The following is a 24,192-nucleotide window of genomic DNA, read 5'->3' on the forward strand; positions in this document are numbered from 1 at the left end:
ATGGTGACACTAATGCCTTGTAGTTATATATCTGCCCCCCGGATCTCCATCATTGATAAAATGATAGAGATAGAACCAAAGGTACAAAACTAAACAATCCAAAATCTCGTCCATTTATAAAACGGTGGTAGTGGTTGATAGAGGTAGTGTCCCTCGCTTCACGACTAGCCTTAAACCCCACTAACCTAACGACTTAGAACTAACGTTCTATTCATCCATGGGCTTTTTCTTTTTCCTCTAACCATCCCACTATCGGCTCCAATCTACGGAAAAGCAAGCAAGTATGTGTCTTGTTGTGATCTTGTCCTTATCTTCGGTACGGGTCTTCTCCATCTCTTCTCCGTGTCTCACCTGTTTTCTAACCAGTTTTTATCTATCGATTTGCTGCCGGGTTTTCCTCCTCCCTCCACGTTTCATCTCTTCTCTTCCTCTATCCTCTTTCACCCTTGAGTTGTGTGTGAGATTTTTACGTCGATTTGATTTTACAACTCCCAACTCCCTTCTCGGGTGCTTCGCTGCCACCAACGGGTAGCCCCCAGAAGGAACCACAGGGAAAAAGGAAGGTTCTCGACACGAGTTCGGCAGGCCATAAATTTGTTTAGTTTTATGGCTGTTTAGAGATACAAATTATTTAACAATTTGTTCCCCCGTGGGTATCCTCCACATCCGATGCATCATATTAGAAAGAAAGGGGACTCGAGGGATGTGACGCTCTATGTTCGCCTATGTTTCATCCGATGAAGTTCCAATAAATTGTGTGGTGATTTGGGACTAAATTGTTCATATTGATTTGCTTTTAAACACCCCTCACTGATTTGATTTTCTAACCACATTGAGAGCGTTATAGCTATATCGCTGTAACTGGCTTCAGTTTGATTTATGGATGTTCTAACTATATATTGCTAAAGTTTGAAAAAAAACATGTTTAAGGGCTTAAAAACATTTTAAAATGCACCGTTAAAAATCTTCGCGATTTTCGCCACGGTAAATTTGCATTTCTGCACCTTCGCTGGTCGAAGTCCTTTCGTCTCCTAATAAGCATACGTACACATCGCACCTACATACACACATAGTGCACACGCACACCCCATTGGTTTATGGTTATTTTTCAAATTTTATTTGTCCGATCATTTCTCATTCCTGCGAGGTTCGTTCGCTCGTTTTTCCCAAGCCTCCCAGAGGCTGCCATAATTCTTCCTTTCTTACGTTCTTACGTACACTATCGCCCGGTCTGATCTCTCCAAGCCATCGGTCCAACCCCGGGGAGCTCCACGTGTCTCACTGCCTGTGCGTGTGTGTGCCTGCTAAAATATGCCGTGTTAATGTTGTGTCTTTTTGTTTATTAATTTAATTTACCTTGATCATTCAACCCGGTGGGATTCCACGGTGAATTCCTCGTTGCCTTCTCACATGGGGTGTGTGTGTGTGTAAGGTCCTGTGCTTGGATGCCCAAAGTGACAAATAACGGAGGCCGGGTCTTTTGTGCACGATGCTTCGAGGCCTTTAAGGTTGCATTTTTATCTCCGATTTTGCACGAAATTGTGCATCATCAAACAAATTAGTCTTCACTGGGACGGTCGAACAGTTGTGTTGAATGATGTTCAACATTTACCAGAATAGGAAAAGAAGGAGGCCATACGACATAAAACATGTTTAACATGTTAAATATTTTCTAAACATACACTTAAAATTTAAGACATACACTCAAAAAATTCTTTACGGTCTAAAAAAGCTAAACTTACCTCTAAAATGTGAACATTAATCACCACAAAGTTTTACATCTACCAGTTTGTGTGGATTCTCCAAGCAGCGCTATCGGCAATCAGCCATAAAATACGTCTCGTGAAAATCTCCCTAGACGTCGGGGGGACTTTACTTCTGACAAATAAAATCCCCAACCCAACCCTTGGCGATAAAAACGCAAATCCTATTTCCAAACAAACCCCAACCTGGGTGGAATGCTACAGTTCGGTGATAATGATAGATGATTAGCGCACTAGCACACGCCAGAAAAAGCGTAGCTTCAGCGTTTTAAATTAGTCGGAAAAGAACACCCTGGCGAGGAAACCAACTTGGTCGGCCTGTTGCCAAAGTCCTAAAGATCACTATCGGGGACACTGGTGGGGAATGGAAAAGTGCCGCGTGAAAAATGTGTCCCCGACGCCAGGGAGGAGGAGGTGGGTCAGGGACACGGAGGCGACGTTTGGTGACACATGACGAATTAAATCAAAACAAACACGCGCGCTCCTGCGGGGCGAAAGGGGAAGATAAATTAAAAAATAATATAAAATTAATTATGTTTTAAATTATGTTGCGAGAAGGACCGTCCCCCCATCCCGCCCTGCGCCTGGTTAACGACCCCGCACTCACCCGGCGTACGTGATTTGATCGCCGAATGGAACCCGGGGCGACGTCGTCGTCGGAGCCCGAGAAAAAAGGGGGAAACCCTCGCCGGGCGCGACGGAGAGAGCGAAAAGCAACGAATAATAATATTACCGGCATCCTCGGTTCGCCTTCGGCCACAAGGGGAGAGAAATTCCTGGAAAATCTTTCAACTAATATTTTAAGCAGCGTTTGGTCACTTTTCAAGTAGATTTATTAGAAGTCTGTGACCATTCCACGGAAAAGGTCTACCGGGCGAACGGCCGGGGTGTCAACTTCTTACCGTACCGTCGTGTCCACATTTGCCACACAAGGCGCAGGGTCCCGAAACTTGGCCTGAGTCCTCCTCGGGTTGGCCTGGTTTATAAGCTGCAGCCCGTCGCTTCGGCAGACTTGAAGGCTCGGTCACTTTTTGGTCAGCGAAAAAGGAAAAGCACATGGGAGTAACAGATTCGGTTTGAAAACAAGACGGAAAAGTAAAGAAAAGTGAACCGATGTAATGATTTCCGTCACTTGACACTTTGCAGCCGCGTAAGAGCTGCAGGAAAAACGGACCATCCGTTCGTACAAATGTGCTTCTTTTTTCGTTTTCGGTGTGCCCTTGGTTTGCACGAGTGTGTAAGTTCAAGTGGCTTTACCCTACCCAACCCTGCCTAGCTAACTTCTCCATCCGGATCCGGACACATGTTTTAGGCGTGATAAATGTGTGTCCCAGCGTCCAAGCAACAACAGCGTCTCGGGACGGTTGGTTCATTTTTCCCATTTGCACATTTTATGCTCACCGACACCTTCAAGAGCGTCAAAAAAAAAAAAACAACAGCATAAAGCTGGGGAGCACAAGAACTGTTCCTCCAAAGTGTACCACTGGCGTAATGCACCTCGTAATGGGGTTCGCTTCGGTTGCCGTGTAAGGTTGACTGCTCCTTCAGAACGAGATCGTGTGCTTCGACACGATCTTCGGCATCGGGATGTGGTCCGAAAGTACATCGAACAGCGAATGATTATGTTTGCCATATTTCACCAACCGTTTAAGCCCGCCCGTGTATTGTGCTAACAGTTTGCAACACTTTTCTGTCTTCGAATTGTGCTTTTTATTTCGTTCAGCTTTCGCCAGAAGGAACCATAACAAGATGGGGAATGGTTTTCGGAACGGATTCCGGGTAACGTGTTCTCCAAAACGATCGCCAAAAAATGCCATAAACGCTCATAAGCGAGCGAGAGGAGAGGTAGAGAGCCAGGTCCGCCAGAAATCGATACGAGCTTCTTCAGATTCCCCAACATCAACTGTACGCCGGGCGCTAAACACGGCACTCGGAAGGCAAATTACGATCGAGATTGATCCTCTTCTGGTTGTGTGCATCGGGTGCGCGAGATAAATCGCACGTTTCTCAACGCGAGTAGCAACCAGCACCAGATGATTCCACTGTCCCGCAACATCGATCGATCGAAGCAACCATTGGAAACATATAAAAAAAAACGACAACGAGCCTCGTAAAATAAACATAACCCAGCGCGAGAGCGCATCCGGAACCGTTTTGGAGACGGACTCCGCTGGAATGTTGTCAATAAAAATTAACCAGCAAACAACAACATAATTCTTTCGCCCATTAATTAGCTTTTTATAGTTATTATTTATGAGCATTATTTATGGGCCTTTTTTCTACCCCTATTTGTGGTCGGTTTTTTTTTGGGGGAAAGGTGTTCAGTTGGTGGAAGTTCTTACCTGGTTCGAGTCTGCTCGGAAATCAGCTGAAGATCGACTTCTCTTAAACCTTAAGGTCATATCTGTTCGTACCAACAAATCCATCGTCCATCGTTTAGTCACTTCGAGGAGTTCTACAAGTCAGTTTGAAGGGCATTACTTTTGACACACGACAACATTCAGTAACGGTATAATTTTATCGTTTTCCCTCACAGTTGGCGATGTGATCTTAGTCGACATCGACTCGACTCCGTTAAGCAATCTAGAGACTCATGACAAGTTGAAGCTTGAACAGGCAGTTGTGGAAGGGAGTCGACAGTAATCGTGGCGATATAAAATTCGTGTCGGCCGTCGACCAGAACACGATAACGGGGTTGATAAGTGTGTGCGCGTTTTAATGACATCCAGAAGTCACCCGGGATAACCGCGATAATTTACAAGGGTGATGCATTTCCACAGTTCTGTTGGACGAGGTAGACGCTCCGATAAGGTCCTTGGAAGGAGATGAAAGAAGGAGATTACAGGCCCATTATTTATGTGAGTGTGTGTTTGAATTTTACAATCTCTTCTTAACACATTTTTACATACAGTTTTTGTGTAGATGCAACTTGTTCCAAACGAATAATTAGAACAGGCTGGGACTACTCGCGTTTTAGACGCTTTGCCTTGGTTCGTGCCTTACAGAGACGCACAAACCAACAAAAAAAATCGGAATCATCGAAATCTTCGACCTCGTGTCAACACATGCGCCGTTTCTGCGCCGTTCCACGTCGATCGGTTTTTTATGCGTTCCCCCACCCGCCCGTGGCCCGCGGAACCTTGTTGACACCCATCAGTTGTCGCCTTTTTTATTTTTACGACTTTTTGTTCGATTTTGAGTGAGGTCTGTGTGATGTTGGATGTGTTTCTTCTTTTCTCATTTATTTTCCCTCCGATCGTTTTCTCATGATCATGCCCCGCGTTCGGCTCGGAATGGAAAAATAAGGAGGAAAAAAAGGGAACCACACGCGGGAAGCCCTTAAATCTGTCAAGTGGATCTTTCGACCGGCGGTGCATAAAATACGATGCAGGCGAAGGTTCGAATACCCGGGAAGCCGTACGACATGGTGCTGTTGCTGTTGTTGCTGCTGCTGCCGATGCTACTTCTGTCCCACGGAACAAGGAAGCGAACGCTCCGCTAGGTTTTTCCTCCCAGGAACTTGCTGGCCATATCGTCGTCGTCGCCCTCGGAATCCCCTCGAGAGGAAAGGCGGAGGGACCGGGCGATCCGATGGCATCTTCTGCTCTTATCGTGCCATTGGAGGAAGCGTTTAAATAATTTGTTCCCGTTTAGCGTTTTACGAGCCGCTAGGGCCCACCGCTAGATCGTCGCTCCTTCACGGAAAACGATCCTCCCCTGGGGGTGGTGGGAAAATCGGTGGGAAATGCGAGAACGGGTGGCGAGCTTTTTCGTACACGGCGACCCAGTTCCGACGAAGGAAAACTCGTTGCAGATAAATTACGAGCTCACCGACACCGGGGTTTCGGGAAAACACAGGAAGACACAGAGGGCCTGATAAATCACGATCGCTAAGTAGAAGGACCATGCCGCGTTGTAAATATTGAGACAAACGCCACACACCAATCATCATCATTATCAGGTTCCTTATCTTCCTTCTTGTTTAAATTGAACGATCTTTAACGAGATCATTTCTCTCACGGTGCTTTTGGGGAAACTGTTTTAACACTTACCAAAAATATTCTTTCGCTTCCGTTAGCATTTCTGACTCACTCCTGATAACATTACATTTATTTTCTCCTCCCTCACGTCATTTTCTTTCTTTTTCCCCTCCCGCCGCAGGGAAAACGATCACGCACTGAAGGACCCGAAACGACGGAACGTTCCCGGTAAGTAACAACCGTTTCTTTACGAACCACGAACCCATTTCGCGAAAGAGATTGTTTTTTAATTTAAACGCGAGAAGGAAATGATCTGCAGATCGGTTTAATGGCGTGCGTGATTATTTACGGTAAGAAAACGGTCGGGAAACTACACGCACGTTACGATATCTCTCCCAACATCCCAACAGGAAGGGGAGGTAGTAAAGCTGCAGTCCACCATCGCGCTCGATCGTAAACTCCCTGGCATCCCGGGTTTGTGGTCGTAAGAAATGTGCGAAGTGACGTTTAACTGGCGAGTCGTACGATCGGAGGGGAGGTTTAAGGAAGGATTTATGGCCCAGCTGGGGTTGGGCGCTTTATTTGGCACACCGGTTCGTTTCGCTCGTTTCATCGGTGCAGATTTGCCGGTTGGTTAGCTGACGGGCGAGTCAATAAAACGCCGACAAGTGCGTTAGAATGCAGTAAAGTGCGTTTGTGCCTTTGTGGGAGGAAACCGTGTCGATCGTCAAAACAAGACATAAAAATTGCTGCCACGGTATTACAGAAAATATCGGTGACGATCTTTGAGGGGAGGAAAACACAGAAGGAGGGAGGAAATATGCCAGGGAATAAATTTTTAAAGTCTGTTTTATGAACTAGCAACAAGTTGACAGAAGGATTGAAATGAAAACCCGAAGAAGGAATCTTGTCTAATAAAATTAAATTACGTTTAATGATATTTCTACCCTCAAGTCTATTGCGATTTGTAGGAAAGAATATGATAGGAGACAAGAAGAAACCCGTGTGCGTGCGTTGCTCATTGGCAAACCAGGTTCAGTCGGGGATGCGATCATCGCGATCGAAACACTCCGGTGATCAATTGGTCGCCAAGAAGCTCTCCACCTAACGAGCAATGATCAATAGCATTAAATCATAGTTCAGCGATAAAACCAGAAACGTGTTGAGCCACGGTTCGACAAGGCGCAAACGAAAATGAGCCCAAACGAAATTTACGATGCTCCCAAACTCATCCCGAACATTTCTCCTCATCGCGGGAAAAGGCAGCGTGAACGAGTCGAGCCCGAGAGTCGACCACGGAGGAGTTTGCGCGCGTTCCCGTTGGGGAACCAACCGTGGGGAACATGAATAAAACATAATCCCAATCGAAGGCCCAATCGAAATGGCCATTCCGGATAACGGAGGGCAAACGGGAGAAAAGAGGAAGAAAAAGATGAAACAGTGGACAAAAAAGACGAAACACCAAATCTAAAATAAAACAAACAACCAAGCTGTGACAATGGCCATCGTTGACAAGACTTTTGTCTACGGCGGAATGCGCGCAGATCGCCGGGGGGGGAACCGGGCGTCATCTGTATGCAGATGAAATGGCTTCAGCTCCCCCCCCGGGCCTTCGCACCCTCCCCCTACCTTGTTCCACGCGCGCGCGCGTTTTCCGATAAAGTATCTCGCTTAAACGGCTTAAATATTTAGATATATATAAACCGGCCACAAACACAAAACTATACGCTACTGCCCTGGACCGTATCGGATGTGGGATCTCCAATCTGGAAAAGCGATTCGGTGCGATCGATTAGCGATTAACGGCTCTCTGGCGGTGGTGTCGAGTTGATTCCGAACACCCGATCCCCGTCCGTTTCGGTGGGTGAGGGTTGTGGAGAGGTGTCGAAACGGATGCCCAGGGTGGAGATTAGTCACCGGGAAGGAATTTTCACACCAAGCTCCCCGAAGAAGCCCCGAACTCCACTGTTTACTTTGCGTGAGTCACAAGAAAAACGACGAAGGATAAATCGCAAATAAAAAATGGAAAGAGTTTGTTCTCTTGTGAAACAAAATAATAGTATTTAAATTGAATTTAAAACAACAGTTAAAATGGGTAACAAACACCTGATGGATGCCCTGCTTAACTCTTCACGAATCTAATAATGCTCCATCATAATTATGAAGTAGCAAGAAGTAAGCGACTAATGTTCGCATTAGAACACGAGACGAGAAAAAGAACCTTGCGCCGTGACAGCGTTTTCTCTAAACCCTCCGCCCTCGGAAACGGTCGCTGTCAGATCGTCAAAAGATAAAAGCAAAGCCGTGCCGCCGTCGGCGTTCGTCAGTCCGCAACCCATCTAAACCCATTTTCACCAGACGAAGACGAGACGAGAAAGGAAGCCGGCCGTTTTTGATGGACTGCTAGTTTTCGTCTAATTAGATTATTATAAATACCCGTACGCCGGACCGCAACCCGGACGCAGACTTATCCCCGGGAGCTAAGTGATCACTTTGGCGACCGGAACGGCATATGGTGGCCTTGGTCCTAGCTCATAGCGTCAACTACTATCGAGGGGCCAGATTTTATGCTCCTTTTTGGGTGACGAGCATACACACGGAAGAAGCAAGCCTCCGGTTGATGAAGATCGCAGTCAACATGTCTGGATTACCGTCCGGACGATCGTTTACGATCTCGTTAGTAATCGGTGGTAATTTGCGAAATTGTTGATTGTGTCACTGTGGCGTTCTGGGCTCGGGGGAGGGGATTAACTTCGAATGTTTGCCGGGGAGAGATTTACTGACGGCCGAAAAAGACCACTCCGAGTCGCTCGTGGAAACATCTAAATCATGCCCGATTTATCGTCCAGCCCTTGGTCGAAGCGTGGTCCGTTCCGTTGACCACATGTTTTTTTTTCTCTCGGACCGTCTTCGTGCTCCTTTTGCTTTGCCAATAAATTGACGACAATTTGTAAGGAACGATATTGATGTCAGGTTGAATTAGGATGACAAAGAAGTGAAACAATCCACCTCTCACCTGGACGTTCTTTTCGTTTGGTGTGTGTGATCCACCGGACGATCGATAGGGTTCCATGCGAAATAAAGTAATGCTGTGGAACGGGAAACCTTGAGGACCACCGATGGTTTGTGGACACGCGAGCCTAATGGAAACGGACGTTCGGAAACCCCGGGCGCGAATTCAAAACAAAGGAACTCTCGAAGGTGCGATGAAAAGAAGAGATAATGTTGGGGAGGTGGAGGGGAGGTGGTAGGAGGGGGATAAAAAATAAGATATACCCAGGAAAAGACACACTGATGATGAAGATAAAGATTATGATTTAAGACATTCAGCAGCGGTGGAAAGAGATATTCGAAGAGAGTCGCGTCTTCGACGACTTCCTCGAGGTGAAGCCTCCGGCGCCTGGGAGAGGGGGGTGGGGAGGATAATGGACCTTAGGCAAACATAGCAGCGTGTGCACCCTGGTGGGTGGTCCGGTCGGTCGGTCGGTCGAACACCGAAAGTGCCACGGAAATGGGGAAAATTAAATTCACACCAAGTGGCACGCACAGCTCGATCGCTCGATTCCTTCGGGCTCGTGACTTATGGACACCCAATCCTGGCTGGGCCCCTTACCCTGGTGGCTTGGTGACTTTTTTCCTGCTTCTTGTTTGCCTTTTGTTCCCTCTCTCCCCCCCCTGATAGCCCATTCCGTTGGATGGATCGATCTGTGGAATATCGAATTTTATTATGATCCGAACTGTTGTGGAAGGAAGATTATCTCTATGAACTTATTACTACTTGTCGAGTAAAAAGCGATAGTCTTCGAAAGTGCAATAAAACATATCCGCCTTTCTGTTCTTATTTTTGGTGTGAATAATATGTTGTTTTCTAAGAGTTTTGAACGACTTAAGATAAAAGTTCTTTTTGCTTACGATTCTGTTACAAACATAAAACTACGTTATTATAAATTCATTCACATTTTTTCTTATATTTCAAACGAATTTTCTCTTCATGCTTTGTTATGTTCGTTGAAGAGAAACAAACATATTTCTTTTTAAATCATTTTCTAAAAATAAATTCGCTATACATGGTCTTCCCGCTGGATCCCACGTGATTAATGATGTCAGTGAAAAACGTTGACGTTGCAAATTTTGGCACAATTCACATATCCCGAGCCAGAGGATGCGCCAACAAAAATGCTCCCCAATTAGGTAAGCTTCAATAGCAACAAAAGTCATTTAGCTTTCCGCGAGCTCGACAATTGGAACAACGCCTCGTTTCGTTCCAGTTTCGCAACATACTTCACATTTCCCCGCCCCGAGACCGACATCCGGACGACGGAGTGCGGATTTGGTTCGTTTCGTGTTTAGCTTGCGGAAAGGCGACAATTTGTGGCGCATTAGTGCAGGGAGTCTGTGCCGTTAGGGAGTCGCCCTAAACACCGCCCGCCTGGAATTAGCTGCGTCTAAATTCATGGCGGACGTAGACGAAACCATTAATCAACTGGTGGAAAGATAAAGAAACGCTTCGCCTAAGTGATCCCGTCCGGCATTTCAATATAAGGTCATGTTAAATAGAGTAGTTATTAAAACACCACCACCAGCTTGAGCCAAGCGATGGTACGGCAATTTGAGGGAACATTTGTGATCCTCCCCGTTTTCCCGAAGAGTCCACGGGGGTAAAAAAAGAGCAATCTGTAAACAGCACCGTATTGCTCAGCTGGTCCTCCGACCGTCGGCGTTCCAGGAACGTATGGTAGCCGGGACAACGCGGATGTGTGATCTGTTTTTTTATGGCGCTTTACCGAACCAGATTCAACGCAACGCAATGGAATGGAGCCGCCGGGTTTTTCCTTCCCTTCGTAAAATGCATTGCATGGCCCGACGGAAAAGGATCGAGTTTCAATCTGCGCCGGTTGGTACGCGCCCTTGCAACTTCGTTCGGTTCTGTAGAATACTGCGAGCGAGCTCCCGCTGGTTTTCCCTTCGTTAGCTCACAACCCGCGATGATGAAGGAAAACTATTCAACGGAAAATCAAAAAGAACAGTTAACCGGGGCTGCTTTTGTGAGTGCGTATCGTTCGGTTAAATGGACAAAAGGATGGTGGGTACATTGAAGGAACGTTTACTTACAGGAATAAGGCACCTGTAGCTAGGGTTAAAACTAAAAGAAGTAATCGTGGTACAAAAAAATATCATAAACTAATTGCTTTTCAATATGAGTCTTAGAATATTTAAATGGAATCCAATGAAGCAGCAGTTTAAGAATATTCAAATGAATAATGAGTATTAAAATGAAGTAGACACATTTAACAAAACAAGTTTAAAGGCTTCCAGCTGCACAAAAGCCATCAAAAGGCAATAAAAAGGAAACATCTCTTAAATTCTCCGCATCTGGTGTGCATTTACGAACAGGATGATGCAAAACACAGAGTGTCACAGAGTCCCAGTGGATTGACCATACTTGTTTTTTCATCTTCGCTGCTCCGATGCTGAGATGGACAAATTTTCTGGTCACTCTCCGAGGGTGTGGATAATTGCTGGTACGCTCAAATAAATCACCAACGCTCGAGAAAAAAACCCGGCACGGATCGAGAAGCGTGATCCTTACGCACCATTTCATTTGAATTTCTCGCCTTGAATTTTTGTCCTGTTCCTCGCTGGTAGGCGCGAGTTTCAGATTTCCCGGACCTCGAGGAAGACCCGCTTTTGGAAGGGAAATTTGGCCCGCAGAATACCAAAAACGCATCCCCGAGATGTAAGGAGTCTTTTTTTTTCTACTAGGCTACCACCACTTAACACTTGGCGTAATCCTTCCCACACACATACCGAGCACTGGGTTCGAAAGAAGGACCTAACCCTCTTTAGGACGCGGGCTTTCCGGCCGAGTTAGTTTACTCGCTACGAAGCGGACCCGGGCGTGAAGTGGCCGACTTTTCAGGCCTCTCGTGCTCTTGCCTCAGCCAACTCACAGTTTACCAACATGTGTTGCACAAATGCGCCGATGTTAAAAGGAAAAACGGGATGTGTGCGGCGGCGTGAATGGAACAAGTGGTCTCGCTCGAGGGCGCCCTTGAATCGGGCCCGAGGACCGAGATCGCAGACGTTGTGCAGTTTGTTTGTGGGTCGCATCTGCATCATCTTTTTTTTCCATCGGACAGAAGATGCAGTAGAAGCCAAAGAAGCAACCAGTAACGTTCCATTCTATTTGTACTTCCTTTCAATTTTGCCCGTACCAAACAGAATGCGCAAAAAAACACACAAACCCACCGTGGGCCTACGACAGCCCCGAAAGTCGCTAGGGTTCTGTGTGGCAGCCTTTTTTTGTTCCTGTCCAGCTGGCTTTACTTAGGCAGAAGCGCAAATAACTCATCTGCATCCAGCGGGTAGCGGGTTTCGGATGCCGACGGACCGTTCCGTTGGTAGAAATCTCATTTCTAGCGAAGCACAAGGTCGTTTTGGCGAAAAGGGCAATGGGAAGGAATGTTGGGAAAAAATGCCACGCACGTGATGTTCAAGATTCGCCCAAGAAACGTCCGCGCACAGTGAAACATTTTCTAAATCGGCGCGCGAAGAAACATTTGTTAAATGTCACGGAACGGAATTTATCGCCTCGCAATTGGTTCTACATAGGATTCGGTTTTTATGAAAACTGGGAACAAGATGACGCCTTTGAGCTACACTCAATATCAAACGAATTGGCCCGATATGTAAACAAACAAGACGAGATTTCGAGTAGGATATTACACTTTTCCGTTCGTTAAATGTTTTCCATGGACCCAATCCACCTGCCTCCCAAAATGGGGTCCAATAAAACTCTTGCTATGTTTATGTTTGTTTCAAATTTCATCGACACTTTGCTGGAGCCGCGGGGAAATAGCTCATCATCGTGCGGTCCTCAGGCCACGTTCTGCTCGTCAAACGTCGCGATGAATCGCTTTCTTACCCACTTTATGCGTAAACATTACAACTCGATCGTTAAAAGCGAAAAAAGCCGGCTCCAGATTGTCCGTTTGTACGAGAGTGATGAAGAAAACTCATCGGCACCACATAAAATAAAACCAGGAGCAAGGAAAATGGTAGAAAGAACCGTTCGGACAAAACACTCCAAGATCGTTGTGTTTTTTAAGAAGCCAAACGTCACCAGTTGTTCACCATACTGTGCGCAAGTCATTTGCTTCACCAAACTCTAAATCCAATCGTGTTTGTCTCTAGTCGGGGAATTTGATTCCAAAAGCCGTAACTTGTTTATTTTACTGTTGCCACATTCCGGAACAGAATGCCGCAATTGACGCTAAAGACCCGAGTGCGTGCACCAGCTCAGAGGGGCGACATTACGATGTAATTATTATGTAATTCTAGCATTATTACGATGGCGTAAGAAGTGCGCTGTAGAGAGGGAGAGAAAAAATAGAACGCACTCAATTCCGGCCGCCCTATAAATAGGCTTTAATTCATTCATTCGCCCGGAACACTGTTGGGGTAGAGATGCGCTCGGGCCATCAATTTACACCCCCACCCCCGGGCGAGGATGCATCGGTGCATCGATGTCACTTCCTGGCGTTTCCGCATCGCGTCACATCTTCCGCTGCTTGACTTCTTTTTATTTTGGTTATTTTATACGCACCGAGGCACGCTCTTGCGGGAAGTGATATTAAATTCGATACCTTCCCGCATCGGATCGTTCCTCTCGTTGCTCCGTGGTGGGGCTTCCGGTGAGCCGGTATCGTAACCAATCCATCCAACTACCTTCCGAATGGACAACGGAACGAAAATAGCTCCCAGTGCTTGCCTGTGCGTCTGCATTTCTTGCATTTTCTTCCCCTGTTATCTCGTTTGTTTGCTACCATTGATGGTGCATCATGTTATTCGATCTTTATGCGTTGGCTTTATGCGTGGAATGCAACAGGAACAAGCCAACTGTTGTGAAATGGAACCGAATCGAAAAGGTAAATATAACCATCAAAGTGGAAGTAAAACCGAATCGCACAATTTGATGGTCTCTGATCTGATGATGAGTTTGTTTATGTACAGTTCAATGGTTAAATTTTAAACAACACTTCCATGTGTTTTAAAATATGAGAAAATTACATATCAAATGATAAGATACTAAAGGATACAATAATGTTGGATTCAAAACTTCGGATGGTATAAGCATATAGTCAGATTTTACAACAAGTATTTATAGTTTAATAGCACATAAACTTCCATTCTTGGATCTGTTAATGATTAAAGCAATGTAATGGTTACTTATTTTGCCTTCTGTGCTTTTAACAATCTGTCTAGTCCTTCATCAAATTTTTGACAAAATTGCTCCTAAATATCATAATCATTTACTTTTCTTGTTATTGAAATTGAAATTCAAATTGTTTTTTCTTCTTCTAGATGGTTTAGTAGTTTGTTGGTATTTTAATCGATAGGATAAAGCATCATTCTCCATTTTCCACTTCAAATATTTCAGTGCAGAAGTTATGTGTATGTGTGTTCGTGCCTTTGATAGGAAAATCGAAGAAAATTCTCTATCTCTGATTCGTCCGCATCGTTGGCGGTTGCTTTTCGTCAATCGAATCATGCGTACAACCAACCTCGAGAAAGCGACAAACCAATAAAACCGTGAAAATGTTCTACCGGGCAGGCGTGGAAGTGTGAAAATAGGCACCAATCGCGTGTCGTTCCACATTGGGGGGGGGGGGATACGTGCGTATGTTTACACTCAAACGCACACCATCGGACGAAATTATCCTGACGATGATGTTGATGATGATGATGACGATGGTGGTGGGGAAAGTTCGCTTGTGCTTGAGTGAATATACTCCGAAGGGTGGAAAATTCATGGAAAAAGTATGTTGACCCAAAAATGCATCACCAACCCTCCCTGTTGTTGCCGACTCCAAAGGCTGCAGAGGGTTGGCTTGGGGGAGGAGACAAAAAAGAAAAAGGAAACATTTGTGTACGGATGGGGAGATCTCGGAACTGAGGCTTTGGTTTTCCACCGACGTCATCACGAATGCGACGAATCGATGACACGAACCAATCCGCTGCCATGGCGACGCCGACGATGACGATGTTTCTGCCGATGGGAAAGCGTAAAATATCACATTACATCCCTTACGTCGACCTGGGTGGGGGGGTGGATGGGAGCGTGGCTGGCGAAAACTAGAGGATAGTAGGCCGAGAACATAATGATCTCGTCTTCGTTGCTTTAATTTATGTTGTATCCACACTCCCGACGTCGCGTCGCCCTTGCCTGAAGGAAGTATACTTCAGGAAGTTGGGGAAGTAATGCGGAAGAAACGAACGAGCTCCATTTTGTTCGTACACAAATCGGGGAATTTCGAACAATAAATAAAAAGCACCCGGTAAATCTTTTTTCCATTCCCGATGACGGCCGAGACGGGGGATGTTTTGTACCGATTTCTTACCATCTTCAGCGTCACATTTCCCAAACGACTTATTCCCTCCCCGAAAAAGGCAGACGTCCAGAACTCCCCGTCATGAAACATAACCCTCCCAGTCCGGATGTTGGACGCCGGGCACGAATCTGTCCACGTTCTGTTCTCGGCGCTGCTGCCAAATAGGGTGGGCAATTAAATTATCTGGTTAACAAACATAAATGCTTAGCGTCACCGCGGTGTCGCCTTCGTCGTCTCCCCGAAGAGCGAAGGGAGCCCTCGAGAGGCGCTGCCAAAAGATGTGACCGTTTTGTCCGTCCGTCCGTCCGCGGACTCCCAAGAACGTGACTTTCGGGCGCGAGGCAACTGGAGGCAGCAAATCGGGACACAGCGTATCGGGATCGTAAATCAAACCGACACCGTCGCGGACACCTCGGCCCTGTCGTGTGCGTGTGTGTGTGTGTGTTTTATTTTATTGCTGCTTTCCCGCTTTCTTTAGTGGCCACTCTAAAACTCCGCTGGTGGCATCTCGGAAGCGAGCCCCAAACCAGCGAGGGCCCTCGCTCGCTCAATAAAGATGTTTGGTCAATTGGATTAGGAAGGATTATTATGATTATGTGCTGCCACCCTGTGGCCCGTGGCGAGTGGGAAATAAAAGGCACGAAATATGTTACGGCTCGGCTGAGCCAGCAGGAAATAAAACGTTTTCCCGTTTTCGGTTGTGCGTATTATTTTGTTTCCCCTGCTTTGTCGTACTCGAGTTTGTTTCCTTAATAGCCAACACGTGCTACAGTTTAAGCTGTTGTCAGCGAAGTTTCATCAGCGTTTTCCTCCAGCGCCGTATTCGGCAATTGAATCGAGTTTATTTGATGGAGGTTAAATTAAGAGGTCCTCCATTCTGCCCGTTAAACATTGATTTGTTGGTTCTGATCGGAGGTGACAGGATTTACATTAAAATGTTCCAATCGTAAAGATAGCCACGAGTTCTAGGTGGCCGCCGAAAGAAAAGCAAGACAAATTTAATTCATGGAAATCACTTTTTCGAGTCATCGAGAATCGAACCATAAAAAGGAACTAAGATGGATTGTAGTAATTTTATTTAGGAGAACTTTCTTTAAAACTATACCACGATGGACTCTTAAAGATTTCAGAAGACCCTCTAGTGTTACGCTTGGATGTGCTTTGTTTATCAACTTCATGCTTTTTCACATGAATAATTTAACCTAGTTTTGGGTAGGGAAATTCATTCCAGATATATTGACGAAAAACAGACCAACCACAACTAAAACAGTACTAGGTTAGATGTAAACATGATAGTAGCGTTTCGATTACGTCCCCACGCCGAACATTTAGAACACGAACGGTTGAGTTGACGACCACCACGGCTCGCATAGGACCGCATGATGATAACACCCACCATGTTGATGCCCGTGACCGTCCGCGGGACAGCGTGGGGTGAGAAAATTACCGAACGGAAACACTCCATTTCCCGCGGTGCCGTCCGACGACCGCTGGGCTGGCAATTCAAATTAGCTGTTAGCGCTCCAGCGTTCGGCGAGCGAGTTCGGACGAAGATGAATGTGTGTGCCGGATCCCCCACCGTAAGCGGGTTTGCGACGGACAGGAACCTGACAGTTGGCGGACGACGTATTACGACCACCCGTGTGATGATCCATTAGGGATGATCTTGAACTCAACGTCGATCTATTAGTTCAGCTACGACTAGCGTGTCTCCAATATACTATATTCTCCGAATAAGTTTGTTTAAAACAACACTAAACATCTTTTTGACATCGAGCGAACAAAACAACTCAGATGAACAAAATCCCTTTTCATTCTGTCAACAAAGTAAGCCATAATAGCACGGTCGACTTTGTTTTTCATTCCTCGCGCATTATCGTGACTTCTTGTTGTTGCCATTAAAACTACAATTTGGACAGTTTTTCCCCCTGGGGCAGTTTTTCTACGTCGCCCCAAACTGCCGTTGAAGCTTAAAAATTTTCTCACACTTTTGCTTTCTGCTGCGGTTTACAAAAATATCCTTCGTTGTGATTTTCTTCTCTGCGCACACTTTTGCAGCCTTTCTCGCTGCGTTTGGATTCATTGTCGAAAAACGGGAAAATGTTAACCGATTTTCGGTGCTGCACCCCGTGTCTCGGGGAGCACTTTTCGTCCGGACGGGAACCCATCAGCTTCGGTGGAGTGTTTACTAATGGCAATTTGTACAATTTGTTGACGAATGGCAATTGCACCGTTCCGGGCGCTGCTGATGAAGCTCTGTCCGTGTCTGTTTTTAAGGCTTCCTTCCCGGTTTGGTAGAAAAACATGGTAAGTCAAGTAGTCCGAGGGGGCGCAAAGTAGGCTGTTGTTTTTTTAAGATCGTTCAAGAACCGTTTCCTGGAATCGGGAATGCTAACCGCAAACTGCTGATAGAGGAGAGTTTTATTTTTTAAACGATATATTTTTCTTCACGCTCACAAACGTCACCATTCAGCAAATTCCCCGTTTGCCATTGAAAAAGGAACCGATTTGTGCTTCCTTTCGTCGCGCGGCAAGTGGCTGGGAACATAGATCCAGACACACTGGTTGTGTGTTTAATTTTTCCAGTTGACTCTTTTTGTGCCACCCTTAGCGCTCGATGTGCTCGAGTGGGCAGAAATTCGAGTGTCGACACTGTCCGGCTGCAGACGGAACGCACATCTCCATCCTGAGTATCGTCTCCACGGGCTTAACTTTTTTTTTTTTCAACTACAGAACAAACCTGTCGATGTTAGAACCTTCCCCCGCCATTGCTGGAAGGGGACTGGGGGTTGAGGGGTACATACGCCACGGTTTCGAGTTTCCGTGCCTTCCATCCGGGAAAGGAGGTAGGAATCGGCTTGCAAATATGTCGTTCCGTAACGGTACCCGCGGACACCTACAACTGGCCAAGGGCACGGTCAAGGGGATACGTTTCCAGTCCCCCTGGGCTGCCACGCGTCGACCCATCCTTGCCCCGTTCTCTTGCCCTCGATTGCACCAGGCACATTTATTGCACACATTGTTCCCTCTCGATCGCAATGGAATGTGTCAATCCTTGGCCTTGATTTTTCATCGTCCGGCCGTTTTTAACTGTGTGCCGCACGCTAATTTTATTTTTCTCCAACGACGGAAAAAAAATTTCCCAACAGCAGCGTATCGTTTAATGGAAAGTCTTCTTTCTAAAACGAAATAGTCATTTACCATCATTTTTTTATATTTAAATTTTTGAAACATTTTAAAACACATCCACGATATTTTGCGATGTCTCACTACTAGAACTCACTCACATGGTTCGAAGTTCTTGGTGATTAATTTATTAGGCCACCTTCCCTCGTCGCGATCGGTGGGTAACGTGTCGGGTTGGCATCATTAGAGGGAAAGTGTGAAATTACAATAAAATTAATGTCACCCACTGACGAAGGGCGAACCACACGTTGCAGCTGCGACGGTTTTTCGGGAAGGGTTGACCAGGGGGGGGGGGGGGGGGGGGGGGAATGGAAAACCGATCTATGCTACTGCTGCGTACATGGCGGTTTTATTTATTCCTGCTTCATTCGTCCATGTTCGAGCCGTGCGTTGTTGGAGTTGGAGCTTGTCCTACGTCGCATATACCGGAGCAACAGCCGAAAACCGCAAGCAATGAGTAAGAAGCTACGTTGGGTTTTGAAAAACGACCATCGTGGTTGCGGGTGCGTCATAATAGTAGGCTTTGTTTTCGGTATGACACGTCGACCCACATAAATCAAAGCCTGCTAGACGCTCCGGTTGGAAGGTGGTTGCAGAGGCGAAAAAGGGGGAAAATTGGAACCCGCGTTTTATAGCGTGCTCATCGTGAAGGAAAAAACAACGGTGGAATTTGGAAGAAAAATTGTCCACATCCTGATCCAAACCTTGCGTCCGAACGTTCTAACTACTGTTCCCTAACCCGGTGGAAGACACGCACGCTCATGCGAAGTCGTTGCAGAGCTAATTTGAAGCAACCTAAACACACTTTGTGTAAAAAAATAAACACGTCCTTTCTTTACTCCACACCGGAGTATTTGGTGTAAAAACAATTGTGATTTATGTGCTATCCCTTCTCGCTTACCCTTGTCAGAGTGTAGGCTCTTCGGCTTACCGTAAGGATTTGTTCCCGCATAAACGAAATTTGAAGCCTTCCCGAAGGAGCCCACTGCGTACACGTATTAATTGAGCTTTTCATATTTTTCATTTCCTACGCAGTATCTACAGTAACCTCTCGGAGCCACTGGTAGCTGCCGGAACGGTACCGACACTGGAAGGCATCGGAGGAGGACCAGCGCTGGCTTTGAGCTCCCCGTTCCACTACCCCGTTGGGTCGACGGCTACGAATCACGGGAACGCCAACGGTGGTGGTAGTGGTGGTCTGGTGGCAAGTTCACATTCCCTTTATCACCACTCACCGGTTGGAGGACTCAGTGGAAGCGGGAGTGCGACGGGCAGTGGTTCGTATCGGGGAAGTTCTGGCGGTTCGGTGGCGTTACACAACGGCCTCAACTTGACGTACGGTCCACCGGGCGCAAGTGCTAGTGCAGGTGGTAACGGGGGACTACTTGCAAGTCCTGGATCTCTCGGGAGTCGATTGAACAGCAGTGGCGGAAGTAGTGGAAGTAGCGCGAGCCATTCAACTATCACCTCCGGTTTGGGAACTGGATCCGGTTCGTCTTCGGGTGGGGGATCGCTAGTGGATGGGTTGTCCTCCCTCGGCACCGGTGGCCCCACTGCTGGCTTAGGCCAGGTGACGTCCGGAGCCACGACGGCCACGCTGGGCACCAGCGAGCTGGGAATGTCGCACTGGCTGAGCGACGGTACGGTCAAATCGGAACTGCGCAGCCCCGGACTTGACGGAAGCCTTGCAGCGACACAAACCACCAACCTGCCCCTCGGTGCCACCGCTGCACACGCCCACCTGGACGGGTCTGGGCTATTCTGCGCCAACCCAGGCGCCACCGCAGCCGCAGCCGTCGCCACGCTGGACGCGCTACAAAGTTCCACGGTCGCCGCTTCGGCGAACGTGTATGACCACAAGTCCGACTACTACAATTACTACAACAGTATGCAGCAGTACACACCGGCGTTCTACTCGTCGGCGTACGGCGCCACGGCCTATGGGACGCGGACCACGACGAAGATACCCTCGCCAAACACGTACCTTACGTCACCGTACGCTGCCGCCGCCGCAGCCGGCAACAACAACTCCGCCCAGCTCTACTCCTCCTACGGCTACTCATCGTCATCCTTCGGCCAGTTTGGTGCGGGCCAACAGGACAGCTACAGCTACTACAACGATCAGTACGGTCCGTACTATGCCAACACGGCCAGCTACTCACCGTACGTTAGCTCACCCGGATCGAGCGGCAGTCAGGCGGGTGGATTCCATGTGGCGGCCGGTCTTTCCGCGGAGAGTCCCTCGGAGGCGCACGCAACTACACCAAACATGCTGGCACACTCGCACTCCCCTCAGTCTCCCATCTCCATCTCACCGACGGCGATCGGTGCCGGAGGTCCCGGTGGTGTGGGGAACGTGGGTGCAAGCAAGACGACAACCCCGACAGGGAAGGCAGGACGGGCGCGGGGTCGACGGCATGCACATCCAAGTCCGACACGTAGTTCCACCAGCGAACCTGGCATCAGCGAGAAGGCTCCGGAACGAATTTTCGTGTGGGACCTCGATGAGACGATCATCATCTTCCACTCGCTACTGACGGGGTCCTACGCTGGGCGGTACAATAAGGTCGGTATCGGAGACATCTTGCCAGATCAAATACGATGGACCAACTAAAATCTCTTTAACATCTGTTCACAGAACCGCGACCATCAGGTCCAACTGGGCTACCGGATGGAGGAGCTCATATTCAACATGGCCGATGCGTACTTTTTCTTCAACGACCTGGAGGAGTGCGACCAGATACATATCGACGACGTAGCCTCGGATGACAACGGGCAGGATCTCAGCAATTACAACTTTGCCGCCGACGGATTCCACAATGCCACACCGCAAGGTAAACATCGTTAGACAGCGTCGAATATTTGAATGCATCAGAGGGATGGGTACATCCGGTACGCACCCCCGCCGTAGCCACTCCTCGACATCCTAAGTCAATATTTGAGACTGCCAAAAGGGAGAAGGGTGGCAGGAAATCGGCAAAACGGGAACCACTCAGTGTAGTTCATCATCATTTTTGTCACCGAAATCGATGTGAAAGGGAAGGGAAGTTTCTCTAATCGTGTTTTCTTGTTCTGTGGGACCATTTTTTTTTCTCTCTCAGCAGGAGCTCCACCTAATGTTTGTCTAGCTAATGGTGTGCGTGGCGGCGTCGACTGGATGCGGAAGCTAGCGTTTCGCTATAGGAAAATTAAGGACACGTACAATACCTATCGCAATAAGTGAGTATTTCGCGTTTCCGGTGGATCACTAAGCATAATCAGTGTGTCAAGCAGCTGACATAAACCATTCCCTTTTTTTGCTTTCCCTCCCAGTGTTGGAGGTTTATTAGGTTCCCAAAAACGAGACCACTGGTTGCAGGTACGCTCGGACATTGAGCTTGAAACGGACAGCTGGCACAGTTTGACGCTAAAGTGCTTGAACATGATCGCCCAGCGGGAAAACTGCGTAAACGTGCTAGTGACCACCACCCAGCTGGTACCAGCCCTGGCCAAGATACTACTCTACGGTTTGGGTCAAGTGTTTCCGGTCGAGAATGTCTACAGTGCGAACAAGATAGGTGAGTATTCGAAATACCGACGACGAGGTTAGTGAACGCATGTACTAACGTCTCACCGTTATTCTCCCCCCCCCCCCCCAGGCAAAGAACAATGCTTCGAGCGGATCGTCACGAGATTCGGCCGCAAGAGCACGTACGTCGTCGTCGGCGATGGTCAGGACGAGGAGAATGCAGCCAAAAACCTTAACTTTCCCTTTTGGCGGATATCGAGTCATAGCGACATCCGGTCGCTACACACCGCCCTCGAGATGGGCTTCTTATGAAAACTTTACCACCCATCCCGCGTGGTTCCGGAGCTCATAATGGCGGCAATCCGCGTACGCGTACTTCCAGCACACCAGTTGGCGCAAAGCATAAAGCAAAAAAACCAAAAAAGACACAACCGACAGCTCAGTTCCTCGAGACGTTCCCGTCCCTCCTGTGGTGGCTGATAATGGGGTTGAGGGGTTTCCGGGGAACGGGAAAGACATCGTGAAGCCAGTATTTATAATTTGTACACAGCACACCAATTGTTGTAGGTGTACAATAATTTTCACCCAGTATCCCATCAACTCCGTCACGAAATCTTTAAAACGAGAACAAAAAACTGAACAAATATCAATATGCTCAAAACTTTGAAAATAGATTCACACACACCCACAAGTAAATGTAAAGTACATGGCGGGTAACTTTTGCCAGCATTTATCGCAGTTTTAGAGAAGTTGCGGAAATGGATGATAACGTGAAGCGCGTTGTCGGTAAAGCTTCACTTTGTTGTAGATAATGGATCGTTCCATGATGACACTAAGCCAATATCCCAGTGCAAATATTATTTTCTCTATGAAACGACTAATCTTTAAAATGTGTACAATTTAAATGGAATAAGACATACTCGAGCAGAATTGAAATGGGTGAAACAGTCCAAATGTGAGTGGATAGATTTTATGCATGTTAGATAGAATCGCGAAGTTGTTAGTAAAAGTAGAGTATCAAACAGGAAGGCTAACGGTATCTAAACGAATGCATAGATATTCATGTACTGATACAATATATCATTCTCAAATCGTCTGGCTACTAACTTCCTACGACACGCAACAACATATAAAACTTTGATCACTCATCTGTGTACATACCTCGTCTGAACGTGTTCTTCTTTCTCCATTTTCCCCCGGCTACATGAGAAAAAAGCAGCTGTTGTTTCGCCTGCAACGAATAGCGATGGAAGATAGCCATCGTTCATAATTAGCCGTAGATTGTTGTAGCTGTGAAATATAGAGCAAATTCATTACTGAGGCGAACTGAGGCGAAACCGTGCGAATGTTGGGCCGTCGGATAAGGGCGTGGAGGGAAGGTTCAAATGCTGCATGCGAATATATCTATGGGAAGTGTAAATATTCACAAACGTTTACTCAAATCAAAATAATAATACACTAGAATAAAATTTAAACGCAGGCACCATCATCAGCATTGAATTGTAAGTGTTGTACATTCGTTGCCGTTTCCAACGGACGTGTAAAGCACATGAAAGCTTGAAGGATGTATAGTATAAAAGAAAATAAAGAGCAAAACATGTATTACAAAATTTCCAACATTTTATTTTTTAAGTAGTTTATATATTTGGATTCTTCCAAATCTGTTTATCTGTATGCACATTTTGGATATTCTCCTATAATACTTTGGTTGTCAACGTAAAAATTCGAGGAGACGATTAAAGGAATGAAAGTTCTCCCACCAATTAATTTGAAAACCAATTAATTTGAAATATTCATCCGAGAAGCATGTGACATGCTTGAAGTGAAGGATGTGCCTTAACATATTGGGGGTTTTCGTTTAATCGTTCCACGGTCTCACAGGACTTAGCATATCCCGTTGATGTCTTCTGAAGTGCTTCCTACACCCGGGGCCGGATACACTCACCTCGTGTTGGTAGTAGTCTGTTTTGGGCACCTGCTAAGCTTGAATTAGATCTTGGGTAATTTTTTATGTCTCATGCGATTCTAGGAGGAGTTGTGACCTCCACTGAGGACAATGATCCGCACCCATCCACCCTTGGATATCCTAATGGTTCTTTTCACGCGTTTACTATTCTGCTATTTATTTTTTAATATTTTTGTAATGATTCTTGAAGAATGACAAAAACGAACCACCCATAATAAAACTTAAAGTAACATTCGTATGGAAACTGATTTTAAAATCATATTTTAGTTATCAAGAATGCTAACCTTTTTTTTATTTTTCCACACACAAAAAACCTTAATGTATATTAAACAAGAATCAAGTTGAAAACCGCATCTACTATGATTTGACTTCCTCAGCTCATAGTGCTATTGCTGAA

At 46.6% G+C, this 24,192-nt stretch overlaps 1 protein-coding gene across 1 annotated transcript; it reads left to right on the forward strand.

The window, feature by feature from the left end:
• LOC131262257 (developmental protein eyes absent) lies at positions 1–23,429 on the forward strand. The gene is made up of 7 exons (XM_058264221.1): positions 1–81; positions 5,925–5,971; positions 19,357–20,887; positions 20,960–21,155; positions 21,423–21,540; positions 21,634–21,878; positions 21,960–23,429. The coding sequence occupies exons 1-7, from the start codon at positions 1–3 to the stop codon at positions 22,139–22,141; spliced, it is 2,400 nt and encodes a 799-aa protein (XP_058120204.1). The 3' UTR covers positions 22,142–23,429.
• Positions 23,430–24,192: the final 763 nt, after the last annotated feature.

This window comes from Anopheles coustani, chromosome 2, assembly GCF_943734705.1.
Source record: "Anopheles coustani chromosome 2, idAnoCousDA_361_x.2, whole genome shotgun sequence".
Classification (NCBI taxonomy): domain Eukaryota; kingdom Metazoa; phylum Arthropoda; class Insecta; order Diptera; family Culicidae; genus Anopheles; species Anopheles coustani.